At 35.9% G+C, this 24084-nt stretch overlaps 2 protein-coding genes, 1 long non-coding RNA gene and 1 other non-coding gene across 6 annotated transcripts; 2 read left to right on the plus strand and 2 right to left on the minus strand.

The window, feature by feature from the left end:
* Positions 1-2518: 2518 nt before the first annotated feature.
* Positions 2519-5880, minus strand: LOC121767776. Its single transcript, XR_006043201.1, has 3 exons — positions 5694-5880; positions 4721-4817; positions 2519-3262 (listed from the first exon to the last, which is right to left on the minus strand). It is a non-coding gene; the product is annotated as an uncharacterized LOC121767776 (long non-coding RNA).
* A 1773-nt stretch (positions 5881-7653) lies between these two features.
* Positions 7654-7725, minus strand: TRNAT-CGU. The gene has a single exon. It is a non-coding gene; the product is annotated as a tRNA-Thr (tRNA).
* A 92-nt stretch (positions 7726-7817) lies between these two features.
* LOC121768886 (asparagine synthetase domain-containing protein 1) lies at positions 7818-12531 on the plus strand. The gene is made up of 14 exons (XM_042165487.1): positions 7818-7939; positions 8020-8224; positions 8848-9041; positions 9147-9282; positions 9457-9723; positions 9898-9995; positions 10212-10326; positions 10603-10708; positions 11022-11115; positions 11302-11498; positions 11601-11700; positions 11811-11927; positions 12035-12091; positions 12192-12531. The coding sequence occupies exons 1-14, from the start codon at positions 7844-7846 to the stop codon at positions 12339-12341; spliced, it is 1932 nt and encodes a 643-aa protein (XP_042021421.1). The 5' UTR covers positions 7818-7843; the 3' UTR covers positions 12342-12531.
* A 4351-nt stretch (positions 12532-16882) lies between these two features.
* LOC121766325 (probable RNA-dependent RNA polymerase 1) lies at positions 16883-21895 on the plus strand. 3 transcript variants are annotated; one of them, XM_042162589.1, is made up of 5 exons: positions 16883-17028; positions 17740-18271; positions 18541-20399; positions 20472-20622; positions 20699-21895. In XM_042162589.1, the coding sequence occupies exons 2-5, from the start codon at positions 17747-17749 to the stop codon at positions 21761-21763; spliced, it is 3600 nt and encodes a 1199-aa protein (XP_042018523.1). In that variant the 5' UTR covers positions 16883-17028; positions 17740-17746; the 3' UTR covers positions 21764-21895. The 3 variants fall into 3 exon arrangements, with proteins under 3 accessions (XP_042018523.1, XP_042018524.1, XP_042018525.1); XM_042162590.1 differs by having other exon boundaries at positions 16917-17028; positions 17662-18271; XM_042162591.1 differs by lacking the exon at positions 16883-17028 and adding an exon at positions 17038-17251.
* The last annotated feature ends 2189 nt before the right edge of the window (positions 21896-24084 follow it).

The raw sequence follows: 24084 nt of genomic DNA on the forward strand, positions 1-24084 counted from the left end.
TTTAGATTCTAGTTTAAGGTAAAATTATTCCCGTCTATATCTTCAAAAGTTTCGCCGATTGTTTTCGCTAAAAACTGAAAAAAAATATGCGATAGATTTTTTTTTTATTACCTTCTAATGGCCCAAAATAATTCCTCACATTATTTACAATTATGCTAGGCCATAATTTTATAATTTATAAAATTATTAGCCCTTAGCTTCGATTTACGATTTTACGTGGGTAAAAGAAATTGCCGAAAATCGCATAATCGACATTTCGTATTAAATTTCTACCTTATAGTTTAACTTAACTACTATTCCTCATCACATATCCAAACGTTTCGTCAAGCCCTATAATTCGGGATGTTACAACTCTTCCCCCCTTAAAAGAATTTCGTCCTCGAAATTTCTCTTGATTTAAATAGCTATAAACATTTATCGTATCATATCATCCAATCTCATATTATCTTTTAATTTCGCACAACCTTCGTATTTTCGTATAACATCATTCAATCTCTTATAATCACATGTAACTTTATCCAATCTTACTTTGACTTCCTGGAACTTACCGAAGTCACAATCCTATGCCACTTCATAAAATTTATAGAATATAGTAGTAAAAATGCACAACCTGATAATAGCATACCACACAAATTATTGTGAGTTAATTCAAAGAATATATCACAATCTTAACACAGCCACATTTCACAATCACGTAATAATATTATTATTATCTTTTATCAGTCATTTAGCACGTCATGCTTTCTATCTTATCACAACCATTTATTCACACCATAGTTACATACATTTCTCTGAATTGTATCACATACTTTTATTTTAGTTCGCCTTGCACTACATATCACTTCCATTATACTTATTTTCGCTTATTACCTCTTTTTTTTTATCAAACCAACAAATCACAACAAAGTTCAAATATCAAGTCAGTATTCATCAACAACCATATTTGTTTTCAAATCCCATCATATATCGAGCATAAGCCTTTTTTTTGCATTCTACTTTCATTTTCAAATATATAATTCATATGAATCTCTTTCTTTCAATCATATCAGATTTCACCTCATATGACTTAGTTTCAAACACATTCATCTATCTCATGCAGCGCACAAATTTTCCATCATATCACATTATATGCATATAGCTCACTTTCTAGCACCGTATAGTTCATTTAGAGCACGCAGTCACGTATATCACTTCATCCAAAACATTATATAGTTCCACACATTCACATCTCAATATTCATCATCACAACATTAAATCTTGAACTCTTAGTACTAGTATCAAAACTCAATAAAAACTCATATAACAAGATCTGAATACACGGACCATATATCCAGGCATATCAGACCATATATCATCACATTTCCATTCCCAAGTCACACATATATCAAGACACATCAAATCACATGTCACATATCACGGTTATCATATACGTTTCATATGTCCACATATTATAACACATTTTATCACATGTGCTAGTTCGCACATAATCATATATAGAAATACATACCGATCACCTCAAATATTTGCACTCGTTTGTCTCAAGTGCTTAGTGATAACACACAGGTATATGGGTTAAGCGAAGTACACCCGCATGGGCTGATCGAATACTCCCGTCGCACCATATACCACATTTCATTTTCAAATTTCATCATATATTGGTCATCAATACATTTCACATTCTTACAACACACATAAGATTCATTGGATTCCATACTTTCAAGCATAGTACCCTTCTTCCTCATATCACTCAATTTCAAGCTCATATATTTATTTCATTTAAACTCACATTTTTAGACATATCATTTCATATATATTATAGCTCACTTAGAGCACCTATTTTCATTTTCCATTTCATTTCTAAATCCTCATTTAAATTTCCATATTCGCTTAGCTCGTCTTCGAGTGCACACATAGTTCTTACGGAGTTCACATTCTAATCTGATCACATTTTGTATCACATATCTTATATCATGTACAATTACTTAGCTTATATCTTTATCGCATCACATCATATTTCCTATTGCCCAATTCCGAGCACACATATAATCTATACATAATTCATACTTCCATACACATCACATAGCTCGATCTCGAGCGCACATATAACCCATTCAACGGCACACAGATTCAGATCCCATCATTTATTTCTCATTTTCCTTATAACCAACAAGTGCCCATAATCCAATAGTATGCAATATCAATCACATAACATGTCAACAGTCATCAGTATTCACACAATCATCAAGTATTCCACATAACATCCACACATCACATCAATATCACATATCACATCCATATCCTCATTACGTGCTCAACTATTTAATTTCAGCATTTACAAAACATCCCAACATCATTTACAATTACAACAGAAACTACTAATCGTATCGTACAGCAAACCAATCATATCATAAAGCTACCAAATTGCATCGTATAATACCATACAGAACTCAAGCATAACATATATCATCTCAATCACATCATATAGCCCCACTTGGGGTCCGATCGAATCCTCCTATCACCGTATATCATATATCAGTTCCTCCCATCACACCATATATCGCGTATCATATTTTCGATCACATCATATTTCATATATTAACACTCATTTCCTACAATTCTCAACATAACATACCAACATCTTATTTTGACATATTATCGAATAATACAATTGAAGCAAATCTCATTTCTTTCATTAGGACACACTTTTCATCACTATTTTCAAACACACCCTCCCTGCACTTTTTAAGTCTTTTACACAAAATAACGTTACCGAGAGTCGAACTATATGAGGTGGCCAGTCTCATATAACATCTTTCTCGGTCACACGGGAAACTATGTCCCGTACTTTACTAACTTCTTTCCACTTTATAAATAGGCAGCTGCATCGAGTCACTGGTACTAACAGACATTTACTCCTATGTGGCATGTTTCTACACACTTTACTGAATCACTTCTTTCCAGAACCACCTAAACCTTTGCTCTGATACCAACTTGTAACACCCCTTACCCGGTAGGTAAACCCACCGAATACGTGGTGTCACGTTTCAGTATCGACAACACGTACTGAAATTTTCCTATTTTCTTTTTAGCTTAAAAAGAGCAATTAAAAACTATTACAATTAAAAACTTAACATTTATCCAGCGAAAGATCAAAGATTGAACTATTATACAACATGCCACGACTTTTAACCATGTTGATCACCAGTGACTCGCCAAAAATTGCAAAGCTGCCCAACCACACTGACATACTATCAACTCTAACCTGCAGGGGGGTAAAAGATGATAGGAGTGAGCTTTCCACAGCTCAGTAGATATATCCAAACTATAAAAATCAATTTTCTAATCTAAACTGTATTGAGACTTTTACATTATTTATCTTTTACTTATAACCATTCATTCTTAGCACTTCCCACTTTCATAATTTACTATATTAATCTTTTACCCGTCAACACATATTAATTTCCGTATCACCTTCCACATGTTGTCATTTCTTAAGACATCATATATCATGATGCTTTTCTTGTATTACCATATATCACTTTATTACAACATCTATACGTTCACCGTGTTTTTCAGATAATATCTCATAACAATACTATCAAATTGCACCATAATTCTTCATATACTTACTTACAAAATACATGTTTCCATATAATTCCTTAATTTATTCAATTAGCTAATTATTATTTATTCACACTTATTCTTATCTTATAAGCATATTACTTCCCATAATCTGTCATACGTCCTATTTCCATATCCAAAGTCATTCAGTCATTTATAACTTTATGTCACATTCTTATCCACACACCAACGCAGACAAATCGCAAATGTTAACCCATTTCAAACACATATAACGATCGCCAAGGTACTTATATACCGAAATACATATAATCAGAAATAATATACAACCTATATCATAAACAATTTCATATCCATATACATATGCCTCTCTATTCCTTTTTATTATTCTGTGACGGATCAGGCCTGGTATCTGCCCGGGATTTCCAATATGATTGACCCGAAGGTCCCAATATGATTGACCCGTAGGTCCCAATATGATTTGACCCGAAGGTCCCACTGTGATTTGACCCGAAGGTCCCAATATGATTTGACCCGAAGGTCCCACTGTGATTTGACCCGAAGGTCCCAATATGATTTGACCCGAAGGTCCCACTGTGATTTCAGATCCAGGGCAAGACCGTCACAGATCCTCTTTAGTCGAATGATTCATATAATTCCAATATCATATGCAAAACATATCAATTTCATCAATCACATATCCATATCTTATCCTACCAAATAATTCGAATATAACATATAAAGCATATATGTTGCATCAATCACATATCCATATCGTATTCCACCATCAATATCAAATAGCGCATAACCATATTTAGTTCACACCATATGACCCAAATATTCACCACAATCAACATATAGCAATCAACCACATAATATATGTAAAATTAAAAGTGTGATTCATACACACTTCAACGCATATTATCACATTTCACACCATATTATTTCTATCATCATCATATAATTATATTTATACAATTTCTTTGTAGAACTTTCATATCATGTTTATAAATATCATAATAATTCCATTTGTGTCTTCTAATGACATATATATAATTATCACATAGAATAACATATTATTATACATTTAGTTCACACAGTTCAAACCAGAGAAGTAAAATTCATAGTAAGAATATCCTACCTCTTAGGCTTATGAACATAAGCATATTTCACCTTGATACTTCTCTACCTTCTAGGTTCACTCCTTTGTCTCCAAAATGCACTATAGGTTCCTTTGCCTTTATGCGTAATATAAATAGCGTAACTATTAATAACTCATATTTACCCAAAGAAGTCAATTTATAATCCAACATGATTCACTCAAGGATTCCCAATAGTTTAAGAGATATTCTTATAGTTAATTTAGAAATTATGAAATCAAGTTTTCATCGACCTTACATGCCCTAAATATTTCGGATAACACATACCAAAATATGACAAAGTACCAGAATTTTGACAGTTCGTAGCTGTATTGTTATAACAATTTATACACATAGTAAACGAACTCCTAAATTCTCCATAAAAATCAGGGACTCTCTAGACTCATCAGAGTTATGATAAAAATTGATAAACCAAACTTTTCACAATCCTAAATATTCAAAACAATTCGGAATATGGGGCTGAAAAACAGAGGAGTAAATCTGACTCATACTTTTGTATCAAATTCTATTTCCATTTATGTTTAATCATCCCATTAACCATAAATCAACAACCATTTACTCTATATAATATCAAAACTATTTAGTTATAGCCAACTTTGTTCGATTATTTCACAATTTCTACCATAATTGGATTTCATTCCGATTATCGAATCAAACGACGTTTATTCACGACGTTAAACACTTTTCCCAACCAAATTCAAATCCACAACAGGTCAAACACCTCAATTATATCCTAGGGTTTCGATCATGATGGAAATTTGGGTTAGGGTTCGATACATTTAAATCGAAGGGTGTAACCCAACGTTATCGACGTCTACAAACTCGTATCTATCGAAAGAATTAAACAAAGACCACACCTCCACTCACACATATGAAGCATGAAAATCATAGCCCACACACCCTCCAAATAATCACTCAAATAGCAACAAAAGTGGTATAGAAAAGAAGGTTTACCTCAAGTCATCGGGGAGTACGCGTCTAGAATTCGATTTCACCGAACGATTTGCAAAATAGAGGGAGATGAAAGCTTGAGGTCTACTTCTCCTATGGGGGCTGATATGCACGGTTTTTTTTGAAGAAAATGAGTGGAAGATGAAGTCTAGATTAATATATAATTGATTAGAATCTTCTAGATTTAGTTTATTATGTAAAATATTTTTAATTATTCTTTTAATCTTCCAATATTTTATTTTCCTACCATATGATATCACATTTAGGATTTATTTATACCCTCATTTAGCATTTAGATTCTAGTTTAAGGTAAAATTATTCCCGTCTATATCTTCAAAAGTTTCGCCGATTGTTTTCGCTAAAAACTGAAAAAAAATATGCGATAGAATTTTTTTTTTTATTACCTTCTAATGGCCCAAAATAATTCCTCACATTATTTACAATTATGCTAGGCCATAATTTTATAATTTATAAAATTATTAGCCCTTAGCTTCGATTTACGATTTTACGTGGGTAAAAGAAATTGCCGAAAATCGCATAATCGACATTTCGTATTAAATTTCTACCTTATAGTTTAACTTAACTACTATTCCTCATCACATATCCAAACGTTTCGTCAAGCCCTATAATTCGGGATGTTACACTCTAAAATCTAAATTGAAGTAAATAATTTGTTTTAATGGTACTCTAAAACAAATGTTTTAAAAATCGGACCAGTGAGCAAACCGGCGAAGCTACTGGTTCATGGTTCAACCGGTTGGACCGGTTTAATCACTGGTCGAACCGTTATACTATTATAAATATATTAAATTAATATGTAATACACCAAAATATAATAAATGATAAAATATAATTCATAATATATAAAAAAACATTAAACATTGTATATAATTAGTTATAGGTATTATATAAATATAAAAATATTCAAATATTAAAACTGAATAAATTTTGTATCACTAATTATAATTAAATATGAGTATAATTTACTCCCTCCGTTCCATAGTAATAGAGTCATTTTGCCATTTTGGTACGTTCCATAGTAATAGAGTCATTTCCCTTTTTAGTAAAAGTCAACACATTTTTCCACACCTACTTTACTCTCTCTCACTTTTTTCTCTCTTCATCTCTCTACCTTTTTCATTTTCCGCTTTATTCCCCCTTTACTTAACTCACCTAATACATTTTTTCTTAATCTTCGTGCCGAAAAGAAACGCCTCCATTACTATGGAACGGAGGGAGTATTAATGTGTAGATAAAAATAAAATATTATATGTATAAAAATAGATAAAGTTCATATTATATCAAAAAAGTGTATGTGACTGAAGTAATATTATAAATTTTTGAAAAAATAATATTATAATTAATAAAATACTTTAAGAAAATATCAATATTTAGTAAATAGTAAACTTTAATTAATAATATGTAAAAAATATTAATTATACTATATCTTATAAAAATAACAATAAAATTTAGTTACTACTAGTAAGCATGATTAAATTTACGATATACTAATTAAATATATCATAATTAACTAATTACTTAAAGAATATATAATTAAAATTAACTACTGTATTAGTTTGGGTGTATAAAATTTCATATGTGTATAAAAATAGTTAATGTCTATTGAAGGCCTTGAGGTGGAGGGGTATATGTGTTGATATTTTGAGGAGGAGGTATGGGTTCAAATTTTTGCAGGAACAAATTTTGATGAAATATTTTGAAAATGAAAAAAAACCGGTTTTCGGTCCGGCCGGTCCGATCAGATTTTTAAAACATGGCCTAGAACCAATCTCATTCACAGTCACCAACGCAAAAGATTGATATAAATAAGTTTGATGATATTAGGAAGGGACAAATAATTATGTAATAGATGTCAAATTAAAAAACATACTCCATCCGTCTCATGAAATACTTCCCCCACCTCATTAAAAAACGGAATACATTAAAAATATTATGGAAAGTCAGCCCCCGGCGAGGATCGAACTCGCGACCTTTCGCTTACGAAGCGAACGCACTACCACTATGCTACGGAGGCAATTCGTTGCTATCAGAACCATGTATTTTTATTTATTAAAGTCTAAGAAAAACCCTAAACGTCCTATTTAGGGTGGAGATTGCAGAGAGCAATTAGGGTATTTAGTGAAATTGAGACGATGTGTGGAATAGCTCTCTTTATTTCTGGAATTAAGATTGATTTATCACTTCTGCTACCCAATTACACCTCCCCATCTTCTCAATTTTGTGATCTGGTAATTTCACATTCCGTTGTTCCCAGATTCTGTTCACTGCTAATCCAGACTGTGACTGACTTCTCCATTTCTTTTTGTAGCCTTTAGTGTTAGAGGATGATATAAAAGCAGCTCTGCAGAGGAGGGGGCCAGATAGCTTAGGAACTAAAATTGTCAAACTTTATTCGGATGGGAGTGAGTTCAGTGGGGAATTGCTGTTCATTGGGGCGACGCTGCAACTTAGAGGAGTGAATCCGGTTGTGCAACCGCTGACTGATGAGTTGGGAAATGTTCTTGTTTACAATGGTATATTATACTTATAGTAGTTTGGTAGCTTCAGCTATTGCTATTTTCCGGTAAATTTCAACTGTTAATTGTTTTTTGCAATTCGATGGTTTCGTTGAAGTTTCGTAATCGCCATGACCTACAGAAGGACTTCATCCATGCTATACTGGCTGGAAAAATATTTATTTGATAAAACAAAAATTTATGAGCCGCATTTGGAATAGGCACCCCGAGCCTCATATATATATATATATATAGGGAAATAATCAAAGTATAACTAATCTTAAATGCAGAACTAGAGAACACGAATTTAGTGCACTATAAGAGCGATTTTAGTCACTATAATTTATAAGAGCGTGTTTTCAAATTCGTTTGAGAACTAAAACGCTCTTATAGTGATTGCACTATATCACTACTCTCTCTCTATATATATGTATGGTTTGTACCTATCAGGATGTCTGCTTATCTAGTCTTCCATCTGCAGGTTTGCTCATTATTAGTTATGCTTAAATTTGACACAATTGTGTTTTGTTTCCTATCTCTGTGTGGTGGAGGTTGACTTGTTTTATCTATGCTGTGTTGTTCAGAAATGGCATGGGTGAAGTCTCAGTTGTCAAATCATTTTGCTGTTTATGTTTTTTTAGGAGAAATTTATGGAGGGAATCAATTTAAAAGCGATAGCAATGACACGGAGATACTTATGCAGTCTCTTGAACGCTGCTGCTCATGTGTATCAAATGAAAATGTGGGATCTACGGCTTGTTCTGAAGGACATATAGAATCCGTTCCACAACTTCTGTCAAAAATTAGGGGACCATGGGCGTTGATCTATTGGCAGGTAACTGTGTGTGGTAAGTTTCTACTATGATTTCAAAAAATGCTAAGGATACGAGTGTTTGGTGTTTTGTGATTAGCATTTCTGCTTACAGTTTTATGCTTGTAGGATAGTTCAAAAACTCTGTGGTTTGGTAGAGATGCTTTTGGAAGAAGAAGTCTTCTAGTTCACTGGCCAACACTCGATGATTCTCGTCTGCTGCTATCCTCGGTGTCACCACCTTCTTCTACTAAAAAACCTTACGGTATACGGTTCAATAGATGTCTCCATTTCATCCTGTTTCGGTTGAGAAATCTGTTACTGTTGGCTTCACTTTAACCAATAATCCGCTTGACTAATTCGGTAGTCTACCTTTTCTCTTGGTCCGACTACTTTTAAGACAACATAATACTAATCCCTCTTTTGGATCTGTATACAGATATTGAGGAAGAGAAAGGGAAAACTGAGTTGGATTTTTGGGAAGAGCTATCATGTGGTGTATATAGTGTCTGTATAACTCCTCTAAAAATGGATGGATGTCTAGTTGGAGAAGTTAAAAAACATGGGTGGACTGATGTTGGGCTAAAAGAACTGATCACATGGGAGAGAACTGGCATTGAGCCAAAACCCGAAAATTTAAGTTGTTACTTCAGTGAATGTCCTCTTATACAACATGATGTTGTTTCAGATTTTTCATCTGAATCAGGTCAGTGTCAACAAATCAGTGGGCTCAAACCTATGTGCCTTCTTATCTCAAACTTTTATAATTAAATTGATTTGTCAGTCCTTGCATTCTTCATCATAAATGTTTGCATATATTTATGTTACTGAATCCTGGCTGTATATTTAAATATTGGTTTTTCTCTCTGATTTGCAACAGATTGTTTACGAAGTGTGCCTTTAGCTACAGCTAACAAAGTGCTCAAGGCTTTGACAGAATCTGTAAAGCGACGGACCAGTTTGAACAGAATCTACCAGGTTTGTTTGTGATTTTGCATTATTTTGTTGCAAATAAATGACTAACTAAGATTATTGTAAGATACAGAGTTTCTGGTGTCAGTCTCTGAGGAAGTTATTCTAGTGTTAGAATCTAAATTTTTTTGAAAGCTGCTAATGTGTCAGTGTTATGCTTTATTTAGAATATTTGTCTATTCTATTTACTAATTCTCAAGCCTAATCTTGGTGCTTGCTCAGGTTTATCTGGGGAATCATAGTCAAGGGGGATATGCTCCAATAGCAGTGCTGTTTTCTGGTGGTTTAGATTCTATGATAATTGCTGCTTTACTGCATCAGTGCATTGATTCTGAATGTAAGTACTCAGCTATTCTGACATTGAGCATTCATTGACTTTTCCGCGTAACTATATATCCATTGCAAGATCATTGCAGGGTGTTTAACTTAGTCAATTAATATGAACTCTTAGGTCTGAATTGTGATGGAGAAATTCACGCTTACAGTGTGCTGTAATTCGATGATAAAAATAGAGTTCATGATATGGTTACATTAGTTTACATCACTTTTTCTTTATTTTATGAAAAAGAAGCTGCATGCTTACTGCTCTGTCTTATGAAAACTATTATTGCAGATGAAATTGATATGCTTAATGTCAGCTTTGACGGCGAGTCAGCACCAGATAGAATCTCAGCCAGGGCTGGATTAAAGGAACTTCAGAAGATTGCACCGTCAAGGAGGTCAGTTGATTTAGATTTTTTATGTTTCAGATTTAAATATGTTTATGGGGTTAAATTTACCCTAAAAAACACTGGAATCAGTTTTAGTAAATTTTCTTCGTCCTAGTTTGTTGTTTAAATTCGAACTTGTATGCATCTTAAAGTAATTAATACCAGTAAGTTTTCAAATTTCCAAGTCCGTCAATGCTTGATTAATGCAATCTGCTTTGCTTTGTCCAAAATTCTTGGAACATATAAAGTTATGGTTCAAATATGAAACTCATATTATATTTGTACAATTTCTGTTCTTTTACTTTGCCATGTCAATTCACAGATGGAACCTTGTAGAAATTGATGCTGACTTACTGAAGTTGACATTCGAGACAAAGCATGTCATGACACTTATAAATCCTTCTAAAACCTACATGGTATTGTTCTCTCATTTGGTTGTGTATTAGCATGATGTTCTATTGTTTAGATTCTTCTTACATGCTTTATTGAACAATACATACACGTTCGCTGCTTGCAGCATTTTAATCGACGCGTAATATTGCTTTCTTATAACTTATTTAAAGTGCATATACCGAAAACCCCATCTCATATAATTGCTGCAGGACCTGAATATAGGCTTAGCATTATGGCTCGCTGCTGGAGGAGATGGTTGGCTTTATCAGGAGACAAGCGGCAATGATGGAATTCAATATCAACGCGTCAAATTTAAGTCCATGGCCAGGATTCTCCTAGTGGGTTCAGGTGCAGACGAGCAATGTGCTGGCTATGGCCGGCACAAAACAAAATTTAGAAATAAAAGGTGGTCCGTCGTTTGTTACCTGCTCAAGTGCATGCGTTCTATTGCAATAATTGAAATTAATTGTGCGAGTTTGGTTTACTTATTTCTTTTTGTTCATGCCAGTTGGCTTGGCCTCCATGAGGAAATGAAGCTAGACATGCAAAGAATTTGGAAGAGAAATTTAGGGAGAGACGACAGATGCATAAGTGACAACGGGAAGGAGGTGCTGAAAGTCCTCGATTGTATAAATACTTTGACATGGAGTCTCTATAACTCCAATGAACGTGTATCCGCAAACAAAATTTGACATTCGATTATTTTGTTTTTTGTCAGGCTAGATTCCCGTTTTTGGACGAAGATGTCATCAGGACTTTGCTCGATATTCCTCTATGGGAGATTGCAGACCTTGATAAGCCGAGTGGAGTTGGTGACAAAAAAATTCTAAGGGAGGTATGCAACATGACCTCACAACGTTTATAGCAACACAAGTAGATATGAAATCTTGGTGATACCTTTTCACGTGGTTGCGCTTAACATCCCCCGTTGCACTTCTGCAGGTTGCACGATTACTTGGTCTCGATGAAGTAGCTCTTCTGCCCAAAAGGGCAATTCAGGTCACAACTCAGCCATAATTTAGTAGAAACAGAATGCCATGAGATTCTAATTCACAAACCTGCCTTGTTTGATCACTGTCTGACCTCATTCGTCTTGCAGTTCGGCTCGAGGATCGCGAGGGAATCGAACAGGAAAAATTTTGGAAGCAACAGAGCTGCAAACCAAGCCTCTGCAGGAAGTGTGGCGATTCATAGACACCATCAGACTGAAACAATGCTGATGCCTGAATTGCCAGAAACACAAATTTGATGCTGTGGTTAATATTCAATTGTGTGAGAAAATTTTGTGGGACGACAGTTTTGTCTGATTTTAAGAGTTTATATAGGGTTTTGATCTCTTCATATTCCCTCTGTCCCAAGATAAAAGAGTCATATTCCTCTTTGGGATGTCCCTCTATAAATTAGTCATTTCCCCTTTTAGCAAAAAATAATTTCTCTTATTTTATTCTCTTTTTACTTTCTTACTTTTCTCTCTCTCATACTGTATTTTCTCTATTTTAACTCTTTAATTATTAATACCTTAAATCTCGTGCCCAAAAGAAGTGTTTCGCTTATCTTGGGACGGATGGTGTAATATCCGAAAATTTGTGGAATTTTATTCTTTTTTTAAGGATGAAATTTTTATGATTTTGTGTTTAATATTTGGTGTGGAAATATTATTTGATTTATAATATTGTTGTGGATATGGGATTTTCTACCTAGACAAATTAAAATTTGGTTTTATTAATTCAGCTATGATTTAAAATTCTAATTAATCGATTTAAACCTCTCTCTCCCTCCCCATTTTCGAAATCCCTTCCCCATCACCCCATGATGTTCTCAACTTCCTCCACCCTCACATAACCGATCCTTTTCTTCCCCTTTCCTTTTCTTTTCTCTTTTCGGTCACTCTCTCAATCTCTCCCTCTCTCTCTCGCAAAGTTGCTCTCTCTCACTGGTAAGTCTCCCTCCTTCTCCCTCTCGGTTTTTATCTTCTTCCTTTCACTCCCTCTTATCACCTTCTTGGATTCCTCAAGGTGATACCCTCCTTCGTCGTGAATCGGAGTCGGAAAAGGAAGTAAAGCTTTTGCGTTTCGTTTGAACCATCCGGGGAAGGTAACCCCTAACCCTTGTTTAATTCGAAAACTCATGCATATAGGACGTTTTGGTTGGTTTAGATGCTGAATAGGGTTTGTGGCTATGTGATATGGTTGAGCATGTTTTTGATAGTAACTGGCAGTGGGTTCCGACCCCTTTTTAACTAAGCAAACGATCTCCGTTGGGTACGAAATTTGAACTGTGTAAAGGTTAATGTGTCTTTTGTGTGGTGTGTAAATTTCAGCCTCTTTGGATGTCGTATGAATTTATTATGATTTTTGCAAGTAAACTGCGCAGTTTCGCGAGTTGTATGTTTTGGGAGATGTTTTCATGTGCTTTTGGCGTGATTCTGAGTGATATGTTTTTGTGATGAATGTGGGTGTGTTTGGCCAAGAGATGGCTCGGGAAAATCAGTGTTTGGTTCGAGGGTTTCGCGTGGGTGGCCGAGAGTTTTAGGGTCCGGCCTAGGGCAGTGTTGTGGGGAGTTTTTGAAGGGATGATCCCAGGTGTCTGGGTGTGTTTTGGGACGTAGAATGTGTGGTGTGAATGTTGTATAGGGTTTGAGAATCGGAAGTTGGAGGAAGGTGAGTGTGCACTGGCCGAGCCAGGCGGCCGAGGTGCCGAGCAGGCGGCCGAGGTGCCGAGCCAGCGGCCGAGGTGCCGAGCCGGCGGTCGAGGTGCCGAGCAGGCGGCCGAGGTGCCGAGCCAGCGGCCGAGGTGCCGAGCAGGCGGCCAAGGTGCCGAGCCAGCGGCCGAGATGCCGAGCCAGGCGGCCGAGGTGCCGAGCAGGCGGCCGAGGTGCCGAGCCAGCGACCGACGTGCCGAGCCAGGCGGCCGAGACACCGAGCCATGTCGAGACGCCGATCCTTTTTCCGAGTTTTTCCGAACCTTTTCCGAGCCAAGTGAGCCGTTTGCACAGTAAGGGTATGCCAGGACTTGGAGTGCTGTGTTCGTGTGTCGTGTGCGCGTTTTGGGTACGTCGTTTGCGTGCGGGGTGTGTTTCGAACGTGTGACTTTGTGTGTTTGTTTTGTAATATGTTGTTAAGTGTATGTACGTGTAATGTGCTAGATGTTGAAGTCGTCCACGTAGGAATCATGCATTGTCGTTTAAAGTCTCGTCTCTTCTGACTCTAATCATGATTTATTTATCTTTCAAAAGGGTGATCTTTTTCGAGGAAAGTGTGGTTGAAGGGAACTGTTTTAAAAGCTAAGCAATCGAGGTGGGCTTTTCTACCCTACTTTTATGTGGGTTATCTTTAAATACGGACTTTGTTCCGGAAATGTTTATGGAGGTGAACTGTTTGTCTTGCCAATTGTTTTGTTTTGAAACCTATCTGAAGTGGTTTACCACATATGTTTAATCGAATTCGGGTCTGTTGGGCTGCGAACCCTCAGGCTAGTGTACACGAGACCGGGAGCCATCTGAGAGCAAGTTGGCCGGTCTAGTTGACCTGGGGTGTGGCCACGCCCCTTGTCATGGTTGGATCAGATAGTGTATGATAGTGGGAATAAGGGTGGCAATATCTGAAAATGACTGCGCAGTCGAATTTATGAAATATATTTTGGTGTACTTGGGTTATTTTCATTACTCTCAAAACCCCAATGTTACACTGTTATGGCATGACAAACTATGTTTTTGGCGTGTGTCCACTGAGTGCAATAAGTACTCAGCCCTGCATGTTGTTTTCTTAATGTGCAGGTTGAGCGGCGATGGGGAGGACGGATGTTGAGCAGTTAAAGCCAAAGTGTGTTTTTATCTTTTGGATGGTGTCGTGTCGTCATACCCGGCATCATCTGTCTGTTGGTCTTTTCCGCTGCTTGTAAACCGTCACGATGTTTTCATTTAAAACTCTGAATACTTTAACTCAAGAATGTCTTCACAGTACTTTGTTTTGAATTGAATTTCCTTTTATTAAATGTTTTCGGGTCAAATATTCTCGTTCCCCTTTTCTTCCCCGCTTCTTTACTCCTCCCCTAGTCGCGGTCCACCGTACTTCCTATCCTTAGGAAATGCGGGCGTGACAGATGGGGTATATTTTTTTAACAATGCCCGATGATTATTGTTTCCAGAATATCTTTATATCTTGGGACGGATGGAGTATATTTTTTTAACAATGCTCGATGATTATTGTTTCCAGAATATCTTTAAAATTCTTCCAAATCCTGGTTCCGCGACATGACGAGCTACCAAAAGATTTGATTAAGCCCAAAAAAATCACACCCCGAATGACTCTTCAGTCGAATGACTCAAAACTGAAGAGCATGCAACTTGATAGGGTTGGCTCGAAATTAACTTAGGGTGAGCTAGAATGAATTATTAACTATATTGGCATCTAATATCATGAAATTTTCAAAAAGTTTAATTTTTTCCACGAACTTCGAAATTGACAAATAATATCACGAACTTTATCCTGAGTTTGTTATTTTCCACCAGTGAAAAAATTACGGCTATATTAATAGATTGAAGAACAAATTTAGAAGTTGTGCTTCAAGAAAAACTATTCTCAAAGATTGAAAATCTTGAAACTCTCGAAGTTGTTATCGAGAAATTACGAAAAAAATCCATATCATGATATTATTTTTTTGACGGATTTTTTCATTGGTGGGAAATAACAAACTCGAGGTAAAGCTCGTGAAATTATTTGTCAATTTCAAAGTTCATAAGAAAACCCAATTTTTTAAAAGTTCCATGATATATTAGGTGTCAATATCCCTTATTCTCTTTGCCCACCAAAAATAGTTTTATTGGCCAACAACACGAGTTTTAATACGGAATTGGTAAATTACTAGATAAATGCATAAAGTAAGGTAGGTGAGGGAAAGAGAAAAATATTAATAAAGTAAAAAGGAGAAAGATAAAAAAATGTAATAAATTGGAAGTAACTTTTTTATTTTTAGTATGAGACTAATTTTTTGAAAACAGAAATAAAAAGATGAGATTATTTTTTATGGATCGATGAGTATTAATTTAAAAATTATAGTGCTCCCTTTGTCCCCCCTCCCCCGTTAATTGTTCATTTTTGTCATTTTCGTCTAACCTCCATTAATTGTTCACTTTTAATTTTTTACTATAAATAATAAGTAGAATAGAGGGATTATTATGTATAATTGTAATACATATCATATGACTAATATAATGGCATCAAGTGTAACATTTCATCAATTAAAAATCAATACTCCTTCCGTCCATGAAAATAGTCTTATTTTGTCATTTTGAGATGTCCACAAAAGATAATCTCATTTTCTAAAATAGAAATTTTATATTTCATACTTTATTCGCTTTTTCTCTCTCTTACTTTGTCTACTTTTTCTTTTTATTTCTTATTTTACCATTTTTTCTTTAAAACTCGTAATATCTATACATGAGACTAAACTTTTTACATACTAATTTATTTGAAGGAGGGAGTATTATGATGGCAACAGCATAATATGGTAACTATCGAATACATTATAAAATAATACTATCCCTTAAACAAGGGAACACAGTAAACTGAATCATATGAAAATTATTGAAATATTGTTTTAATTATGAATGAAATATATTTCCAAAAGTTATAATCACTCAAAATTGATATATTCATATGTACCGTATATTATTATTTACTACTACTATTATGATCATTAATCCGATCAAAGAATAAAAAAGCGTAATTTGCGTAAAACATAAAAAGAGACATTTATTTACTTACTACTGTACGGCAATGCATATGGAATCTCAGCCCTTCTTTTCCTTTTCCACTCTCAAAAGCAGTAGCAGCCAAAAAACACACATTTCTTCTCCTTTTCTTCATTAATGGAGTAGACATATTGTTGACTTGTAAACCTATCCTTTCTCTCTCTAAACTCTAGCAAACAAAAAGGTACTCACATACTGATCCACTACCAAACTCATTTTTTGCATTACCAACTAATTTCATTTTGCCTCATTTCTTCTCTTATACAGTATGTGTGTTTGGGGATTTTACTATTCATTGTGTTTACTTCAAATACAGTACAAAATCATTTTTTATCAAGTTATGCTGGACTTTGTTTCCTTGAATTTTGATATTCCATGATTTTCTCTAGCTTTTGATACCATCACTTGTGAGTATGATATTTTATTTTCAGTTTTTTCTAACTACTGATAACTAGGAAGATTTTGGATCTAGGTTGGTCTGTTGTTGTTGTTGTTGTGTTGGATGTATCTCTGTTGCTACTTTATTTTCAGTCTTATCTCACTACTGATATCCAGGATTCTGGATCTACGTTGGTTTGTTTTTAGCTTTTGTTGTGTTGGAAGCATTATGTAATACTCCCTTCGTCAATGAACATTTGGTTGGGCACGAGTTTTAATGCATAATTGGTAAAATAAGAGAGGGGTAAAGAAAGGATAGCGGAAGCAGTGTTAGTGGAGAGTGGGGTCCACATTATTAGTAGTGTAGTTGGATTTACGAATTTAGAAAGTTCATACTTTTCGGGGACGAACTAAAAAGGAAATAGTTTATACTTTTCAGGGACGAGAGGAATATAGTCATCTTAGCTTGACTAATAATGTAGCTCGTTAAATTAGTGATTCGTGAACATTATTGCAGTTAGCAGATGGGGAGGACGATTCAAGTGTCTGGCTTCCCCACGCTTCTTTCTGCCGAGAGGATCAGGATGATCTTCTTGGAGCATGAAATATTGCGCAATATAGTTGGTACTATATATGCCATACAAGTAAAAATCAAACAGGAACCTGGTTCAAGGGCTTATGCTATAGTCCAATTTACGCATAGCCTAGACGACGACACATTGATGCGTTTGAGAAACTTTCGCCCAAGGTGTGGTACTTCCTATTTGAAATTCTGGGATCAAAAAGACATTGTGCCAAATCCTAGAACATATGACAATGTTATGGAGGGTGTGACTTTGAATTTAGGATGCCAGGTTTCACAAGACGAGTTTTCGGTGTTGTGGAATGCTGCAGATGTTTGTGTTAAATTCGGAACTGGCCTCAAGGTTATGCACTTGTTATTGTGTCATGAATTAGTTGAATACAGGCTTCAGCTCTACTATGACAATATATGGCAGATTGTGCTGTATGATTCTGGCATTCATGCTCCGAAGATGCTTCTGATTCAGGTCTATTTTTAATAGTATTACTTTGCTTCATTCATAAGCCATTCATATATACATCGAAGGAGATAACTAGTTATGTTACTTTACAAGGTGCATACTTATGCTTCTACATCAAAGAACACTGAATTCCTGCATATTTTCTTTCTTTATAGATCATGTTCTTACTTGATTGATTACTGCTTAATTTTGCTTTATTGTACCAATTCTACTTTGTGTTATAGATGAAACATAGGAACTAAAAGAACTGATATGTTTTGTCTAATGTCTTGTAGTTATATGGAGCACCGCGAATCTACAAGAAGCTTGCAGACTCTGAGTATTGCTATTTTCAGCAAACTCCAGATGATCAGTGGGTCCGAACAACCGATTTTACACCATCATTGTGTATCGGACAATCTTCCGGGATATGTCTCCGGCTGCCTTATGGCATCAAACTTCCTGATTTTGAAAGACACTTTGTATACTACAAAGAAAGTAAAAAGCCATTCTTCTTAAAAACTGGTGAGCCATTCTGTGAAAATATGGATCTAGTTCCGATCATGCGACCTCCCCGAGGTCTTGAATTTCCATATAGACTACTCTTCAAGGTTTGTTGTTTGGTACAAACTGGGTGTCTTCCTGGGGCGAAACTAGATGAAAACTTTTACCGGCTGCTCAATCCGGAAAGATTTGACATTGCATACCTAGAGCAGCTTTTGGAAAAGCTTTACTATTTGAAGGAGTGCTGTTATGATCCTCACTCATGGCTTATTGAGCAGCATCAAAGCTACTGCTCCTTCAAGAAACTGAAATCTCCCGCTGTGGATGCTGACGTGGTGCATATCCACAGGGTTCAAGTCACTCCGACCAAAGTGTATTTCCATGGTCCAGAAGTGAATGTATCAAATCGTGTGCTACGCAACTTCCATGATCACATTGACAATTTTCTCCGTGTTTCATTTGTGGAAGAGGACTGGAGTAAGATGTATGCGTCTGATTTATCACCGAGGGGAGCTGGTGGGGATGAGAGCACGAGAACAAAGCTGTACGATAGGATACTTTCTACACTGAGGAATGGCATCACAATTGGGAGCAAGAAATTCGAGTTTCTTGCATTTTCCTCGAGTCAATTACGTGAAAACTCCCTATGGATGTTCGCTCCAACTGACAACCTCAATGCTAATAATATAAGGCAGTGGATGGGCGACTTCAGTTCCATACGGAACGTGGCAAAATATGCTGCAAGGCTTGGACAGTCCTTTGGTTCGTCCACAGAGACCCTAACTGTAGCTCAGAATGAGGTTAAAAAGATCCCTGATGTTGAGCTTGTTAGAGACGGAACAACATATATCTTTTCTGATGGGATCGGAAAGATATCAGTCGACTTTGCACGGAGAGTTGCTATAAAATGTGGTCTCAGAAGCAATATTCCATCTGCCTTCCAGATCAGGTATGGTGGCTACAAAGGAGTAGTCGCAGTTGATCCCACTTCATCAGTGAAGATGTCGCTGAGACCGAGCATGTTGAAGTATCAATCAGACGATACAAAACTGAATGTTCTAGGATGGAGCAAATACCAACCCTGCTTCTTGAATCGCCAAATCATCACACTCTTATCCACTCTTGGGGTCGCGGATCATGTCTTTGAGAAGAAGCAAAGCGAAGCAGTTGCTCAGCTGAATGATATTATAGTTGATCCATTCAAGGCTCTCGAAGCTTTGGATCTCATGTCTCTAGGAGAAAACACTTACATCTTGAAGGAAATGTTGAAATGTGGGTATAAACCTGATGAAGAGCCGTTTCTTGCCATGATGCTGCAAACTCTCCGGTCATCACAACTGCTGGATTTACGGACCAAATCCAGAATATTCATCCGACAAGCTAGAAATATGATGGGATGTCTCGATGAAACTGCCACATTAGAATATGGACAAGTGTTTGTGCAATTTTCTGGCGCCGGGCAGAGGAGGTTCTATGAGGAATCCATTGATGAGTATTCATCTACTGATCACAATTACGTCGTTAAAGGAAAAGTGGCTGTTGCTAAGAACCCATGCTTGCACCCTGGCGATCTTCGGGTTCTAGAAGCTATTGATGTCCCAGCATTGCATCACATGGTGAACTGCATAGTATTCCCTCAGAAAGGAATGAGGTAAAAACTCACTTGTTTTTAGTTTCTTGTATAAGATTGTTGTTGAAGGCTAATGATATGTTGTGATAACAGACCACACCCGAACGAATGTTCTGGGAGCGATTTGGATGGAGATATATATTTTGTTTGTTGGGACCCTGATATGATTCCACCGAAACAATTCTCACCTATGGATTACAATCCTGCCCCAGCCACACGGCTCGACCATGAGGTTACCATTGAGGTACTTTTTTCTCTCTTTCATCATCTACATGATCTGTCAAATTGGTAAGCTTTTCGCGCGATTGATGTTCTTGTAGGAGGTCCAAGAATACTTCACCAACTACATCTTGAACGAGAGTTTAGGAATGATTGCCAATGCCCACATTGTTTTTGCTGACAAAGAGCCATTCATGGCCATGAGCAGTCCTTGTTTGGAGCTTGCTGAGTTACACTCAGTGGCAGTCGACTTCCCCAAAACTGGCGTCCCTGCACAGATCCCTCCTAAACTACGCGTGAAAGAATACCCTGATTTCATGGAGAAGCGTGACAAGCCCACTTGCGAATCCAAGGGTGTGATAGGTAAGCTCTTCAGGGAGGTTCAGTATGTCGGCACTGACACAAGTTCCTTAAAGTTCACAAAAGAAGTGGCTAGAAGCTCGTACGACTCTGACATGGAAGTTGATGGCTTCAGAGACTACATTGAGGAAGCGTTCGAGTGCAAGACCAACTATGACCGTAAACTTGGAAACTTGATGGACTACTACGGCATCAAGACTGAGGGTGAGATATTGAGCAGAGCTATTATGAAGATGTCGAAAACCTTTGATCGAAGAAAGAGTGCTGAAGCGGTTGGTGCTGCAGTGAAGTCTCTGAGGAATGAGGCTAGATCATGGTTCAAGAAAGGAAGCAAATCGGGGGACGAAAAAGCAATGGCTTCGGCTTGGTATCACGTGACTTATCATCCCGATTTTTGGGGTCATTACAACAAGGATATGAAGATGAAGAGGAATCACTATATTAGTTTCCCATGGTGTGTGTATGACAAGCTAGTCCTGATCAAGAATGAGAAGAGAAGAAAAGATGATTCTAACAGCAGCTCAGTTCAAGAAGGAATCAAGAAGAAGAAGAAGAAGAACTCAAGAAAAGAGGAGTCATATCAAGGAGGAAACATGAAGGGGGAGACTAGACAAAAAGACACTTCAAAAAGCATCTCATGTCATGAAGTAATCAAGGAGGAGAGTGCAAGAAAAGAACACTCAAAGGGCAGTGAAAAGATGATGATGATGATGGAGAATGCTTCAAATAAAGATGAGCTAGCAAGCAGCTCAGGGTGCCAGAAAATGTGGATAAAAAAGGAGTTGAAAGGTCTAACATTGAAATGAGTATTTTGAGATGAAATTTGGCATGTAAATATAGTTCAAAACTTAAGCATTTGGATAAACTAGACTTGCATTGTGTGTTTTGTTATCTCATCAACTGATGCTGAGTTTGAATGCAGTGATTTTATTTGTGAATTGTGAGTTTGGATTTGATTTATTTGAAAGACAAGTGTTTGTTTCTGAAAATAAGCCCTCTAAGCACCATTGATGTCATATGTTTTCAAGAATTTATCAATCCAAGGATTCAACAACTTTTATGATGATTTTGAGGTGAAAACAATAGTAATCTTTCTACGAATAAATGAAATGTATGTAGGTAAAAGATGAAGGTTAATATGACGAAATAGAACGGTGAAATGAAATGAAAATATAATGATATGAATATAGGAAATGAATAGCAATTAGTATTATTTCCGTCCAAAAAAATAATTCAATAATAAATGAATATTAATCCATAATAAAATTGATAAAGTTAGAGAGTAATAAAGAAAAGAAATTATTGAAATATTATTACTGTAAAATATGACATATCTCACTAAAGGATAAAATTTAGCATTAATAAATAGAGACTAATTTTAATGCAAAATTTTAAATGAAAAAATAAAACTATCTTTTATGGAAAGAGATAGTACTATATTACATAATATAGTCACAATAAATACAAAAAGTTTTTTTTTTATACTTGCTAACTATAAATAAAATAGTATATGAACAGAATAAAACTATTTGGTATTACTAAATTTGTAACGCCCCACTTTTTGAACCCTAATTTTCGAACCCTAAAGTACTTGCATTTAATACTTTTAATGTTGCGAAGTCCGTGGATTAATTGTCGAGTGGAATTGTTGTTGGATACTTTTCGTGACCTAATTTTGAGTTGGAATTTTGACTGGGTCAACTTTGTTGAATATGTGACGTGGCTGCTTTGAATAATTGATGTGGAGTGAATTTAATTATTTTTGAATAATTGATGTGGAGTGAATTTAATTGTTTTTGAATAATTGATAATTTGTTATGAGAGCTAGAAATTTGTCGAATTGTGTTGGTTAAGAAATCGATGTGTGCGATGAGTATCGTTAATGGGAAAATAGAAATTACGTTTACAAGTATTTGGAATTAAATCCAATAATTGGGCCTACTATATCTAGCCCAATTGTTCAAATTAAATGAAGTCATTTGTGAAGCCCAAAACCAATTATTCCTAATCCTTTTTTTTGCAGCCCAATTTTACTTCAAATCTTTTCACCTCCCAACATCACACGGTTTCACCAACATCCCTGAAAAATCTCCAACCAAAATATGTTAAACTGCACAATGCAGTTTCCTCATTCCTCCAAAACAAATGAAAAAGAAGAGGCACACTGTGAATTCAACATCCATTCTGTCGTATTTTCTTCTCTTTCACAAAGGTAAATTCTCCTCAATCCCTTGAATAATGAAAAATCTCCATACTTTTGATTCCATAGCACAAATTCTCGAAATCACAGTGTGAAGGAGAAATTAAGTGAGTCGTGATCTTTTTCAATACATTATCTTCTGCAAGCTTTTGCTTCTTCCGAAAGGTATATCCACAATTTCTGAAAGTCTCTGCATTCAATCCTATGACATGCTTTCACATAATCATAGTAGTTCACGAAATCGAAATTAGGCTCTTGTTCAATGTCTGGAAATTATTTTGACTGGTTCGTTCTTGATAAAGTTGCAAACTTTAATATCATTAGAACTTGTTCTCTTGTTTTCTCTTCCAATCTTAGTTCTGCAAATTTTGTCGGCCCATTAATAACTGAAATCAAACAATTAAGAAATTGGAAATAAAGATTAGAAGGGGAAGGGGACGTACCTGTTGTGTGACGGAGGCGTGGTGATGACGCCGAGAGCTTGGTGTTGGGTGGACATGCGATTTAGTGAGAGGTAGAGAATGTTGAAAATTTGAGAAGTAGGGAGAGAAAGAGTTGCTATTGGAATCTTGAAGAAGACGATATGGGGCTTAGAGTATACTTTAATATTTCATCTTTTCTTTTTGCAAATGTGTTAATATGTGTGGTGTGAAAGGAGTATATACGTGGTGGCTAGGAGTATTAATGTTCAATTCTTTTAATTGTTATTATTTATTCATTCTGTGTTGGATTGGGAGTATAAACATGTATTTCTTGTTCCTTTATTTTGCTTGCATATGATCGGGTTTGGCCCGTAAATTTGGGATTTTTATTTTGAGCTATGTTAAGTTAATGCCCGACGGATGGAAGTATAATTTTGTTGATGCTGTTTTGATTAATTGATGAGTCCGAGTTCTGAAATTTTGAGTTGACTTTGGAACGAGTTTG

This window comes from Salvia splendens, chromosome 15 (genome assembly GCF_004379255.2).
Source record: "Salvia splendens isolate huo1 chromosome 15, SspV2, whole genome shotgun sequence".
Lineage (NCBI taxonomy): Eukaryota > Viridiplantae > Streptophyta > Magnoliopsida > Lamiales > Lamiaceae > Salvia > Salvia splendens.

Bases quoted from the DNA above. Each gene is read 5' to 3' on its own strand.
- LOC121768886 (XM_042165487.1), top strand. From the start codon at position 7,844: ATGTGTGGAATAGCTCTCTTTATTTCTGGAATTAAGATTGATTTATCA. The intron at 11,116-11,301 runs GTATTGTTCTCT...TAATTGCTGCAG, and splicing joins ATCCTTCTAAAACCTACATG to GACCTGAATATAGGCTTAGC. The intron at 11,701-11,810 runs GTGCTGAAAGTC...GTTTTTTGTCAG, and splicing joins TAAGTGACAACGGGAAGGAG to GCTAGATTCCCGTTTTTGGA.
- LOC121766325 (XM_042162589.1), top strand. From the start codon at position 17,747: ATGGGGAGGACGATTCAAGTGTCTGGCTTCCCCACGCTTCTTTCTGCC. The intron at 18,272-18,540 runs GTCTATTTTTAA...AATGTCTTGTAG, and splicing joins CGAAGATGCTTCTGATTCAG to TTATATGGAGCACCGCGAAT. The intron at 20,623-20,698 runs GTACTTTTTTCT...ATGTTCTTGTAG, and splicing joins ACCATGAGGTTACCATTGAG to GAGGTCCAAGAATACTTCAC.